The 13557-nt window shown below is 43.0% G+C and overlaps 1 protein-coding gene across 3 annotated transcripts in view; it reads left to right on the top strand.

Moving 5' to 3' along the window:
• The window catches only part of MTM1 (myotubularin 1), a 94775-nt gene that overhangs the window by 20695 nt on the left and 60523 nt on the right, over positions 1–13557 (top strand). Inside the window, exons 1-4 of one of the 3 annotated variants that reach the window (XM_035011960.1) lie at positions 2584–2600; positions 2765–2837; positions 5083–5155; positions 6871–6965. In XM_035011960.1, coding sequence (XP_034867851.1) covers positions 2775–2837; positions 5083–5155; positions 6871–6965 — 231 coding nt within the window. In that variant the 5' untranslated portion in view covers positions 2584–2600; positions 2765–2774. Of the gene's footprint in view, positions 1–2328; positions 2838–5082; positions 5156–6870; positions 6966–13557 lie in introns of those variants that run through there. The other 2 variants (XM_035011952.1, XM_035011941.1) reach the window with 2 other exon arrangements.

Raw genomic sequence — 13557 nt, 5'->3', positions numbered from 1 at the left:
GTTCCAGCTTCTGTGCATCAGGGATCAATTGGAACCATTCACCAGAAAGGTTCACCTATGACATTTTAAAGCAAACCTCATGGAACTGACCCATGTTACTTGGACCCCTGGATTTCTCAGATTTGTGCTTGATCCAACTTTTAATAATAGCAGTTTCTGGTGCAACTCTAAAATATCAGGACTTTAGACCTACTACAGTTGACCCTTGAACAAAGACTGCGTATTACAGTTGAGCCTTGAACAACATAGGAGTTAGGGGCATTAGCCCCCCACGCAGTTGAAAATACACATATAAGTGTGTAAACATTTGATTAGCACATATTTTTTATGTTGTCTGTATTACATACTGTATTCTTACAATAAAAGCGAGCTAGAGAAAATGTTATTAAGGGGATCATAAGAGAAAATAAACTTACAGTACTATAAAAAAATCTATGTGTAAGTAGACCCACGCAGTTCAAGCCTTTGTTGTTTAAGGGTGAACTGTATGTGATTCCTTATAAAAAATGTCCAGAATGGGCAAATCTGTAGAGATAGAAAGCAGATTTGTGGTCACTTAGGGGCAGGAGGAATGGGGAGTGATATGTGACTAATGGGTACAGAGTTTCTCTCTGGGGTGCTGAGAATGTTCTAACGCTGGGTACAACTCTGGGTATACTAAAAACCATTAAATTGTACACTTGAAAAGGGTGACTTGTGTAGCTAGTTATATCTTGTTAGGTAGTTAGAAATAAGGGGGATGTGAGGACTTTCCTCTGTTATATTTAGTTCATTTTAAATTGAAGTTTCTTATTTTAAAGATTTTATTTATTTACTTAGAGAGAGGGGAGAGGAGAGGGAGAGGGACAAGCAGACTCCACACTCAGTGAGGAGCCTGACACAGGGCTCGATCTTAGGACTCTGAGATCAAGACCTGAGCCAAAATCAAGAGTGGGACACTCAACTGACTGAGCCACCCCGGTACCCCTAAATTGAAATTTTTTTAAACAAGGATTGAAAAATATAGGAAGACTCCTCTTCCTTTTATGACTTATAAACATGAACAGGAAAGTGAAGACTGAATTGGCTGTATACCCCAGCATTTTGAATTTCTTATATTGACTTGATAGTAGTAATTTAATGTTATTTGAAAACATTGACTTATATTATTAAAATGTTTTAAATACTGCAGTATCTGATTATTAAAAAGTAATTTTATATCTGTTACTGAAGAAAATCCCTCAAGTATATAATCTTGTTTAGTGCATAGAATAATTTCAGGGCAGAAACATCTGACTTGCTCTCACTAGTCTGTCTCATCCATTCTGCTGTCTCTGAGAATAATGAGTTATTTTGCTTGGATTTGAACTTGAGGTTAGAGAGGTCTTTTGAAGCTATTTTTTCTAAGCTTTTATCTGAATTTCACTCATTTTTAAATTATTCATTAATTTTTCTAAAAAGCTATTTCTAATTTTAGATTGTGCTACCTCTTAATAGTTGCAGATTTAAGTTTATAAAGAAGCATTTTATTTTGCCATGGTTTTTAATTTTTAAGCCTCAGGGTAGCACCCTAGGTCCATTGTTTTAGGATTTGGTGAACCAAGGTACTAGCTCACCCCGTCACGTTTCACAATATTGTGTATCTTGTACATACTCATTCATTGACCAAATAGTTATGAGTGCCAGCTGTGTGCCAGGATGCAGCCATGACCTAGATGGATGCCCAGCCTTGCCCTTGGTGAGCTGAACTCTGCTGGGGGAAGCCTGGCAGTCTTAATCTTGTAAGAATGTCCTCATGTAGCCATCCTTGCCTCATTATCCTGGTGGTTACCTTTATGTGCATCTTTGTCACCTCTCTTGGGCCTTACTTATGGACAGTGATTGGCACTGTGCAGCTATCAGATCTCTAGGTTTTGTGCCAAGGTGTGTTAATATTAGCCATGCCAGATTTTGTGTGGTTGCTTTTTTCATGAGCCTGGCAAAAAAGATCCCATAAATATCCACAGTCACCTAGTTGATGTGGTTCACCTCCCAGTGACTTCATACAGATCTCTTTGTGTCATTAACTTTGAGAAATAAAATAACTAAAGCATCACTTAGTTTTCTGTTGTTGCAATAGTCTTCACAAGTCTAAATCCTTGCATTAAAATATTGTGTATGTTCTGAATACGATGCTTTCATTTATGCCTGAATTGTGATGAATATGCATTATTTAAATGAAGTATAAACTTTCCCTGGAAAATACTGATCAAATCAAATCTTGCTAATTTGATTTCCATCAAGTCCATGCCACTTTAAATTGCCTCAATTTGGAGAAGACTGAATTCTTAAAGGCGAAAAGAGTGTGAGTTCAGTTGTCTACCCTTTTTACCAATCTGCTTGGCTGCTTCTAAATTATCTTTAAAAATTAAGAAGTGTGGAAATTTGAGGACTGGTGCACAATTACTAAACAGTGCATTTTTTGAGATGACAATTTGAACGCTATGAATAACCATTCTGGGGGTATGTGTAGCGTCTCCCACTGAGCTCCCCCAAGTATACTTAGCTGCCCTTTTCTGTTCTTGCCCAGTTCCCTATACATTTGTTGGAGCTCTTTCACGTGACCTGTGCTGTGTGCTGTGGTAAGTCCCTTGTGTGTCTCGTTCCCCCTGGAGACTACTACGGAAATGGGGCCTGTCGAGCGTAGTACCATTTGTTCTCAGTTGCAATATTTAAATCTCAGATGCCGCATTGTTGGAAATTGCATACAAAATCTGCTGATATTGAATGTTGTCTTTTTTGCTAGAGTTTCCAGTATGGCTTCTGCACCAACTTCTAAGTATAATTCACACTCCTTGGAGAATGAGTCTATTAAGAGGGTAAGTTTTCAGATTTAATTTGTACCCCTTTCTCTGCATTTCTCTTCTCATATTTGCATATTAGGTGGTCATTTCGGGCTTATTGAATTATTAATTTCATTATTCACATAATGTACGTTCTTCAATATATGTGGTTTTCTTTAATATCCTACTTTGTTCCAGAAAAGGCAGAATGCCATATATGTGTTAAGTAAGTTTTGCATTTCTAAATCCTTTCACGTAACTTCATTTTTGAGAACCTTTGTTTTGTGAACTGCTGCCAAACATTATATTTAAGATACTAGGCAATCTCTGGGCCTTAAAAGCTTTCTGAAGGAGATATTGGAAGGCCAAGGCCCACTGAAGAGGCTCTCACACCTTCCGAAATATTGGCCTTATTTTCTAATATGATGCTAAAATAGTTGTATGAGCGAAACGAATACAGCGTCAAGAAAAAGTTGTTCAAAGTATCGAGGAGAAAATTGTGTAATTAGAGGTTGATTTTGAAACATATATTGAAAGGAAGGGGCGAATTTAAAATAAGCTTTATTCATGGCCCTTTGAAGCCTTGGATACATTTACCAATTATCCACCAGAAAGGTTCATTTACACTCCCACCAGCAGTGTACAGGGATGCCTAAGCAATCAGAAGGGAGCCAACTAGTGTTTTTTAATTTGTAGCTCCCTGAGTACTAATGAGGATGACCTTTTTTTAAAAAATAGTGTTTATTATCCATTTGTATTTCTTTTTTGAAGTGGCTGTTCGTGTCCTTTGCCTGTTTGCTTTATGGTGTGTTTCTATTGATTCATAAGTGTTCTTTACATATTATGATAATCAGCTCTTTATAATATACATTACAGGTCTTTTTCCTAGCTTATCATTGGCCTTTGAATTATATTTGTGGCATTTTGATTTTGAAATACAGAGGTTTAAGTTTTTTATGGGATCACATCTATCATTCTTTTGTATTTCATATTTTCTGCTTTGGGTGTCATGTCTACAACGACCTTTTTCATCCCCAAGATTTTATAAGTTTTTATTGTATTTGGTATCCTTATGGTACAAGGATCATTCCTAAACACAAGAGTTACTTCATGGAGCTAATTGTAAGTCCTTGACTCTAATATAAAGTATATCCTATGTTAATCCCATGTTATCCATGTTAATCAAACATCTGTTTCCCTAATTTTGTGGTTGAATTGTACTTTCTTCTCCTGACCCCGAACTGTGGCCCTTAAAAGGTATACTGAGTATTACATCTGCTCGTTATACTTGTTTTTAGTTAGTGAGGGGCGGCGTTAAAGGATGCTGGTGATTTCTTTCCAGTCTTACCATTTATATAAGTTGTGTGGTTTTGCTCCCCATGGGGGAAGGCATTTCTGGCTGGCAACAATTGGTCTTGCCCTCCTAGTTAAAATGCTTAGCTTACAAGTACTAAAAGATTGAAAAATGGTTAGGAATTTTCATTTTGTGCCTGAATAAAAATGATAAAACCATTAAAAATCCAGCAGAGCACCCAACTTTGACAGCTTATATCTTACTTAAATACACAATTCACAGTTCTCTTATTGTATAATACTTTACATTTGCATAGGCCTTGATAATTCACAGAAGTGTGCTTGTGCATTTTGTTTCACTTAATAGTCACAAAAACCCTCTGTGGGAAGTATATACTAACTTCGCACACGAAATGATTGCCCTCCTAGTTAAAATGCTTGACCGCCCTTTCCTCTTTATATAGTGACCTATGCGAGGAAGGATCTCAGTAAAATAAGAAACCTGATAGGTTAAGAAGTAACATATGGGAAGATTCTGACATTATGGGAAGATTCTGTAATTACTGTTGTTCAGTTAAGGCCCCCTTGAAATGAACTTTTCATTTCTGCTGTTAACATAAGATGACTAAATATTTAATATGGAAAAAAATGCCAAAGTATGCATGTGTCTATAGAATATGCTTAATATTGACTTTTTATCACTTTTCTGAACAGTGTTCACTGTAAAGCTCCTGGAAGGGGTATTTAAAAATTAATATTGAAAAGTGTGCTAATGTTATTTACAGACTAAAAGTTAACACAGCTAATGAATATTGAAGCTAAGTTGTATTTTTTGGTCGTTTGTTTTTTTCTGTGCCACTTTTCTGTAACGATAAATATCACTCTAATTTTTTTCTTTACAAAGTATATTTCTGGTTGGTTGTGTTCCAGGTTGCTTAAAAATCTGCAAATGTAATGTTATTCCTCTGATGCCCTGTTTCGTTTCCAGACTTCTAGGGATGGAGTTAATCGGGACCTCAGTGAGGCTGTTCCTCGACTTCCAGGAGAAACTCGCATCACTGGTAAGGGTCCTGTGAAGTTAGGATTTGCATTACTTGATGAGAATCCCAGCAGGGTCAGGTGGCGTCAATCCCTCTTTCTCTTTAGAACTCAGATTTAGGTATATAGGCTAGCTTTGTTTAAAAGTGTTAACATAAGGAGAACTCTCTGCATTAGTTTCTTGATCAGAGTTCTTTGAAGAGTTTCATGCTATCCAGGATAGTCATATTTTCCCCTCTGTACCCAAGATAGAATTATTTTGGAGAAAAAAAAAAAGTGGATTCTCTCTCGAATGTCCTTATTGGAGCTCTAAGCTCTCATGGTTTGAGGTTTTAAGAACCAAGTAATAGTAAGGTTTTCCAGCCTAGGTTGTATGCCTTAAAATGATCAACCTAAAGACTTAACGTCTAAATAGTCTTCTCTTTGAAATATAGGAGACCATACTGGTTTATGATAGCTTTTGTTTGTCCGATAACTGGCGTTAGTAATATTGATGCAGTATTTCGATTGTAGACTTGTCTTTTTCATGATAAATTCATTCTAAGAGGAAGGGATCTACTTTGGAAGGGCCAGGTCATTCTGGCTTAAGAATACAGGAGCATCTGACAACTTCTAAGCCAAATGCTGATGTTGTGGGCATTCACATTTTATATTAGGGCTGACACCCTTGCCTCAGATTACCATGTATTTGGTGGTGATACAGTTACCATCGTTTCAGGGAACCTTTTGGTTTGTTCACTAAGGTCTGGGTTGTTTAGCTTCAATGGCTAAAACATGGTGTAAGACATGGTGCCTTTGTGAGTTAGTTAGCCATGCACCATGAGAAACTCTTCCGTATCCACAGACTTGCACACGATGCTAGTCTTGAAAACCAGTGGCATGTGTCCATCCCAAATTCTGGATAAGAGCAAAGAGGATAGCTTACTTTGGGTGGCCTTCATATATGAAATTTTGGTGCTCTGCATCAGCATCAGAAGCTTAACCGAGGGAGTCCTGTATTGAATTAGCATGAAGTCACCTTACTGGGTATTTTTCGTTTAGCACCCGAGGAGAAAGGGATTTCAAAATTGTTAAGAAGAATTAAAAGCCGTTAACACATTCAAGGACATCCTTGAAAGATAACAGAAAGATCTTTTTATGATAATAAATTAAGTCTCCTGATTTAGTCTCTCCTTATGTTTGAGTCTACTAAAGATGTACTATTCTCCTGGCCATCTGTTTTCTGTCCCTTAAATGATCGAAATGAGTCTAGCTAAAAACTCTTCTCTGGACTATTAGAAAGAGTAGACTGTAGGAATATTTCTACCACTGACGTTTGTTTATTTAAAACATCATGATGTTTGCATGATCAGAGGTTGGCCAACCTCAAACCCTATCTGGCAGTTAGTCCACGAGACTGTCCTGCCTGAATGGCCGTCCTCTAGTTGAAGTAGCTCCGTAGTTACCTTTACAACCACCTTCACTTCTGCTCTCTAGCTATTACCACCTTGCCCTCCGTGGTGCCAGCATTTTGGTCAAGCTCAGGGAAGCAATGCCGGTACCTGGAGGTGACCTGTGGCCCCACTTGACCCGGCACGGTAATGTAGAAACGCGGCCAGTGCCCGCCTTTCAACCTTTCCAGGGATCTTTTTTTACTGTAGTTATTCTTAGCCACATAGTTGATATTAAATGAGTGCCATTTGTTGTGTATCTTGGTATATATTTCCATTATTTTAGGGTACTTTTTTTATCTTAATAGACAAAGAAGTTATTTACATATGTCCTTTCAATGGCCCCATTAAGGGAAGAGTTTACATCACAAATTATCGTCTTTATTTAAGAAGTTTGGAAATGGTAAGTAGAATCTAAGACCATAAAGATGACCCTAACTGTTAAAGATAATGCTAAACTGTGTCTCTTCTACCTGGCAACGTTGCCTGTGGATCAGATTAACATGGGGGATGTATTTGCTTCTCGGCTCTTAATTTTTGGCTTATGCAAAGCTCATTTACCACTAACACCTGTGTACGTAGGAATAGTGTGGATTTAAAAAGTAAGAAGTTTTAGCCCTCAGAACATAGGGGAGGCGTTGGTAACTGGACCCATTCGCTAGTTTGGAGAAATTAGTAGAGAACAGTGGTTCTTTACCAGAAGCACAGACGAGAACCACCTGGGGTGCTTAACAGACACTACAGATGCCCTAGATGTCCTGCATCACAGTGTCCAGGCCTGTGGTCCAGGTATAGTCGTAAGTTTTAAGACTTCACAGAGGAGGATGCTGATGCGAATCCCTTGTTAAGGCCCATTGCTCTAGAACTTTCCAAGTGGTCAGTCACAAAGTACTAGACAGCGGTTTAGCACTAGGATGCCAATGGTGTGGCTTAGTGCCAATCTACCTTTTCATTCCGTGGCCGTGAAATGTGTGCCATAGCATTTCAAGGCATGTAGCACTGATGGAACAATGAGATGGGGACGAGGTGCTCCCGAAGGGAAGGGATGAGTGAAGAGCTGCGTGGCTGTCGCCGAAGGACCTACGGTGCATGCAGTGGGTCGCCATTGTCCAGGACAGCCTGAAGGGGCAGCTGTATTTGGGGCCAAGGAAGAATGGATAGGTCCAGGGTATGTGGAAGAGTAGCCCAACAGCAGTTTATACACAGGAGATGTAAAGAATGTTGGGGGAATGTAGCTTTTGTGTCATTGCTTTTACCCCATAATTTCCTTAGGACTGTGTTACTGACAGCTTGTCCTGATTAAATTGAGGCATATGACTAAGAAACATGGGCCAAATGGTGGTGGTACATCTAGATGGAGTTACAGACTGGATTAAAGCCTTGATACCAACCAGGAAGGGCGGTAACGAATGTCTTGCTGTATAGGGCCCCTCCTCTGCAGTGTGTCTAATGCAATGCAGTTGAACCCATAGGAAGTATGCATGTCCCATATGTGAAAGACTGCGAAGTAGCCAATGTGCTAGACGATGCAGTTGCGATTTGAAACTGTCTTAATGGACTAGGATATTGGCGGGAAACTAATGATACATTTCATGTAGATAACATTTACTTTATACAAACCTGTTGTACCAACAAAGGATGGAGGAGGTCAGGTCTGTCTTAATAGGGGCTCAAGCTTATTTGATCCAGTAATTGGGCATGACTGCTGACAAAGTTAATATCCCCGTAGGCTTAACTAACAAAATATAATATAATGGCCAGCAAAATGAGACTGTAGTCCCATCTGAAGTGTCGTGTTCAAATCCAGGTGCCATGTTTTAAGAGGGACATTGGCAAACCAGCGAGGGTTCAGACACAGGGAACCAGGCTTGTGAAGGGGCTGCAATATGAGCGATGATTGAAATAAGTGTTGATGATTCATCTGAAGAAAAGAAGACGGAAGGGAGGCATGACAGAGCTACCTTGGAATGTCTGAAGTGCCTTCTGTGGAGCAGGGATCAGACTCATTCTGTATGGCTCCCAAGGGTCAAATTGAGACAGATTGAGAGATTTTATGCTAATATATGCAAGAGTCATCAAAAATGAGAATTAAAGCAAGTGTTACGGTGCCTTTCTCCTCTGAGACTCTTGGCTTGTTGGCCGGCCACGCATGCCCGGTTCCATTTTGTGCTGTCACTGATGATGAACTGGGGAAATTTTTAAAACTCTGATGCCATGACAAGATTGTATGATCTCAACTGCAGAAACCAAGCAAAACCTGTCTGTAGAAAAGAGGCCGGAAAGAAATAACAGCAGGTGTGTTAGTACTTGGGAGATCTGGAGAGTGGACTTATGCATGCTCTGTTTTCTCCTCTCCACTTGGAATGAGCACGTGGGACTTTTGGAATTAATTGGGGAAGCACTTAGCAAGCTTTAGTTGGGTTTCATATGGCATAGTAGAAGGTGGGGATTAGCACCGAATGGGTGTATAAAAGGCCCATTGGACACTGACTACTAACTTGTTTCTTCTTCCACTGTTTTACATAAACATTTTGACCAATCGGCTATAACATTTAGTCCAAGTATAAAAGCAAGAAGCTAATGGCAGAAAACATCCTTTAAAGAAAGCCACGTAAGTGGTTATGCAGAAGCCGCAAAACATAGTCATCATAGTGTTTCTTAAAGCCCTAAATAAGAGTATCAGTTGTGGATTCTGCTGCACACTGTGTGTTTGACAAAGAGCTATCCTCTTATTGGCATTTTGAAGTGGACACCTGTTGGTTTCAGGTAGGTAAACACTGCTGCAGGAGCGCGGTCTGACACGGGAGTCCACAGTCCCACTTCGTTGAGGTGTCAAGGGCAAGGTTTCCTGCCCGCCCCGTTCCCCAGGACAGTAGAAGCACAGTGGTTGTTTCCTTAGACTGTCCCTGTGGCCCTCCTGCGTGGTCATCCCCCCTCTACTCTGCCCTGCATGCTGCCTCCAGAGTGATCCTCCTTAGAACTAGGCCGGCCAGCTTACTTCTCCAGTCTAAAACTCTCATTGGCTCCCTGTGGCCCACAGAATAAAATCCACTGTCCTTTACATGGCATAAAAATCCTTGTGACTTGTCTTGCTTCAGCTCCCGCCACTGCTGCCCATGCTGTTTGTCCAGAACCCACCTCAACAATCATGCCCTCTTCCGAGCCTCCTCCAGCTTCCCGTGAAGGAGCCCCTCCCTCTTCGTGTCCCCACAGCCTTTTCCCACGCCTCTCCGTTAGCACTTAGTGCTCGTGAGCAGCCCGCCCCCCACCACCAACACGTCCTCTTTCCTTTCCATGTTTGTTTGTTTCTCCTGAGCACTTGCCTCCGCCTCCTTTTTTATATATGTCACTGCTTCATCTTGTTCCTTGGCTGTCTGAGGACAGGGATGCTTGTCTGTCTGTCTCCCCACCCCCCACCCCCGTGTCCCCTCAGTGCGGAGGGCAGAGCCTGGCACATTGAAGAAGTTCAGGCGGGCTGCTGAACGAAGGAACTCTGGTCTTTTTTCTTTGCTGCCATGTGTCTTTGGCCTTTACTAATGCGGAGTCCTTTGGGTCCAGTAGACAGTAGGCACTCAGTAAAAACGTGTTCTGTGAGTGAACTTGGGAGGGGACAGGCTTCATCGCTGTGCTTTGACTGCCATGCGGACCTCACTAAATTGTGGCATCTCGAATACCAACCGTGTTTCTGGAGTTTGGAAATGTCATAGCCCCCTTTTGACCTTGAGGGTGCTCAGGAATTTGGCGGGAGCACTTTAGGCATGTAATATTCTGTAATCTGTAGACTACCAGGGGGAAGACTGCTTCAGCTTCCTTTCCAGGAACACTTTGGGTTCAGCTGCTATAGTGGGTGAGAAAGGCGAAGTAACCCTTTGTTCGTTCATGTGCTCATAACTTTATTCCGGAACCTTCAGCAAGCAGCACGGTGAACTAACACTGAGCTTGGTGAACGACACAGAGGCGAGTAATTGGGGTGTATTATGACAAAGCCTGCTGTGGTTGTGTAACATTGTGAGGTTATGAGGGAGACGGTGATTAGCCGAGTGATGGGTCCTAGCATGCTTTGTAGAGGAGGTGATATTTGAACCGAGTCTTGAAGAATGGTAACAATTTCCTGGACAGGAGGGGAGAGAGGGAGGAGCATATCAGGTAGAGCGTTTCCCTCGCACTTGTGTGACGATGTGGAGAAGACCACATACTGTGGCAACAGCTGAGTGGTCTGTTGGAGCTGGAGCACAGGGTGGAGGGGGAGTGGGGTGGCAGGAGATGAAGCCGGAAGAAGAGTCCGCCCCAAGAGTCTCGCAAGTCACGGGTCAGCAGTGCACACCTTATGGGGAGGACCACATGTTGGATGTGGGTTTCTGGAAGGGGCGTCCAGTTGCAGTGTGTCTAATGGATTAGGGAGGGGGACTGGAGGCGGGGAGAGCAGTGGAAAAGTTAGTTGTTCAGGTGGGCAGCCAGGGCCTCGCACAGTTGTCTTTGCAACAGGAGGAAGAGCACAGAAGGTTCAGGAGCATGGGGTGGCCATTTGGAGGCGGGAGTTAGAGGAAGGACTCGAGTTGAGAATGATGCCTGTGATCCTTTGCCTTTGAAATGGACCTCACGGGAGAAGGAACACGTCGGAGATGAGTCCCTCGGGATTCTCGGAACATGTGGACTTAATAACTATACAGCCACTGAGTGGAGAAGTCTCCGAAGCATTTGGAAACGTGACTCTGAAGCTCGTGAAGTTGTTAGCACATCAGTGTTGGTGAAAGCCGCATACATCCACGCGATTACCTGAGAAGAAGATGTGACAAGGAGATGCGCGCTGAGCCACACGAACATTCTCCCGGGGTGGGGGGGTGGGGGGGAGCCCCAGGGCCAACTGAGAAGAGAAAGCAGGAGCGGTGGGAGCAGGAGAAAATCTGAGCAAAGGCTTTGGTGGAAGTTGGTAGAAGAGAAAAGACTCAGAAAAGAAGGGAGGGGACCACGGACAAAATGCTGCAAGACTCAGCAGGATAGAGAATGAGCAGAGGCCACAGAGGGTGGTCATTAGGTCACTGGGAGCCCCGGTGGGAACCCATTCAGTGGAGACGCCAGTCTGATTGGTCTCTTGCTCCTCCTTCCACCTCCCAGGGGTCTGCATGCTTCTTTCTAGTCCTGCTCCTCCCCAGGGCTTCCTCTGCTCCCCGGCAGCAGTCTCTTCTGTCAGGAGAACACTGCATGCTGGCCGCGCTCCTTTCCACACGCTGTCCCCCATCTGGCCACAACTGACAGAGCCATCCCCTAGTCACCCCTGGGCTTTCTTGGGTTTCAAGGGCTGCCTTTCTTCTGGCCCCTTTCTCATTTTTTTTTTTAAGATTTATTTATTTTTGAGAGCAAGAGCAGGTGGGGGGGAGGGAGAGAAGGGACAGAGGGAGAGAATCCCCAAAAAGACTCTGCACATAGCATGGAGCCTGACGCAGGACTCGATCCCATAATCCATGAGATCATGACCTGAGCTGAAACCAAGAGTCTGACACTCAACCTACTGAACCACCCAGGCGCCTCCCCCCTTTCTCCTTTCTTACTGCCTGCTCAAGACCCCTGGGCTTTTTGCCTCCCATCCCAGATGTGTGGGCCAAGGTGGGAGTCTTCAGCTCTTTCTCCCTTCCCAGTCCCTTCTTTTGGTGTTCTTACTTCTCGGGCTGGTGCTGCTTATCTTCCAGGGGCCTGGGATCCCTGCCCCGTCCTCCTTCTCCACAGTCTTCACATGTGCCCCACCCTAGTCCAAGGTCTTGTCCTGGGCCATCACAGGGGCCACATATTGGCTTCCCTGCCTGCAGCCTCTCCCCACTTCCTTCTCTCTGGCTCCTGAAGTCCTCTTTATAGTTGCACCATCCCTGTGCTCAGAAACTCTCCGTGGCTCCTTTCCTCCCTCATGTCCTATGCCTTAGCCACAAGTTAGGGACGTGGCACCTTCCCACCTCTCTCCTGTGTGCCCACCCCACGCTCCGGCTCAGGTGCCCTACTCACTGACCCCTAACGAAGCCCTGTGCTTTCTCCTCCGGACCTTTCTTCAAGCCATTTTTTTTTTTTCCACCTAGAGCACCCATCCATCCCCACCCCATTTGAAAAATTGTTTTGAAATATTTAAGATAGGAAGTTTATAAAGAATAACCTAAACATCTGTGGATCCACCACCCAGCTGAAGAAACCCCATCTCCCCTTTACCCCAGAGGTAATCCCATCTGAAAGTTGGTATTTCTCACTCCCCGTCACTCCACACAGCCCTAAACTAGAACGGACTGTGGCAGATGTGTGGTAGCTAGAGGAATGGAGGCTTTTAGGCCTTCCAACTGAGTGATGCTGATGAGATGAGAAACGTGTTGTGCACACCCCTTTCATTTTCTGACAGTAAGTCAGAAACAGTATGTTCTTCCTGGATTCAATTCAAGGAGAAATCTCTCTAAAAGATAGGAACATAATGGTTCCATTCTTTAGGCAGAGTGTTACCCAAAGATTCTTTAGTACCATTTAAGACCCTCTATAAAGATGGAACACACATTCACCTGTAGTTTATAAAGGTATTTCTTTGAGGGACGAGAAAAATGAGGTCTGTTTACTTAGCTTTTTGATGGCTTATCAGTGTATAGACAGGGCTTGGAGAATTAAGATGGATGGATGGCTTGTGTGTCAGACTGTCTCTGAAATATTCGGGTCTGAAATGAGCTTTGAGCAGGTGCTAGGTATCATGCCACTTAGTAGCTGGGCATCTAACAAGTATGGCGGCGCTTAGCTTCCATGGTCTCTCTCATTGGCTGCAAATGGAGCTGTGAGCCTTGAACACTACCCTCTCCCATTATGGACATTCAGAGCCAGATCTGTATTCTTTCCCAGAGGGAAGGCCCATCCAGTTCATTATGAGGATGACCGACAAGGATACCTGTAGTATTTTTCTTTTCATGAAAATATAATGGAGACTTTTTGAGATTGTCCTTCTTTAGGTTCTTCAGTCTAGTAGATTTAGCACCTCT

The sequence above is a fragment of the Mirounga leonina genome, unplaced genomic scaffold, assembly GCF_011800145.1.
Source record: "Mirounga leonina isolate KUSES-001 unplaced genomic scaffold, KU_Mleo_1.0 Mir_101799, whole genome shotgun sequence".
NCBI lineage: Eukaryota > Metazoa > Chordata > Mammalia > Carnivora > Phocidae > Mirounga > Mirounga leonina.
The sequence above is the reverse complement of the archived record's forward strand: the minus strand, read 5'-3'. Positions and strand labels throughout refer to the sequence as shown.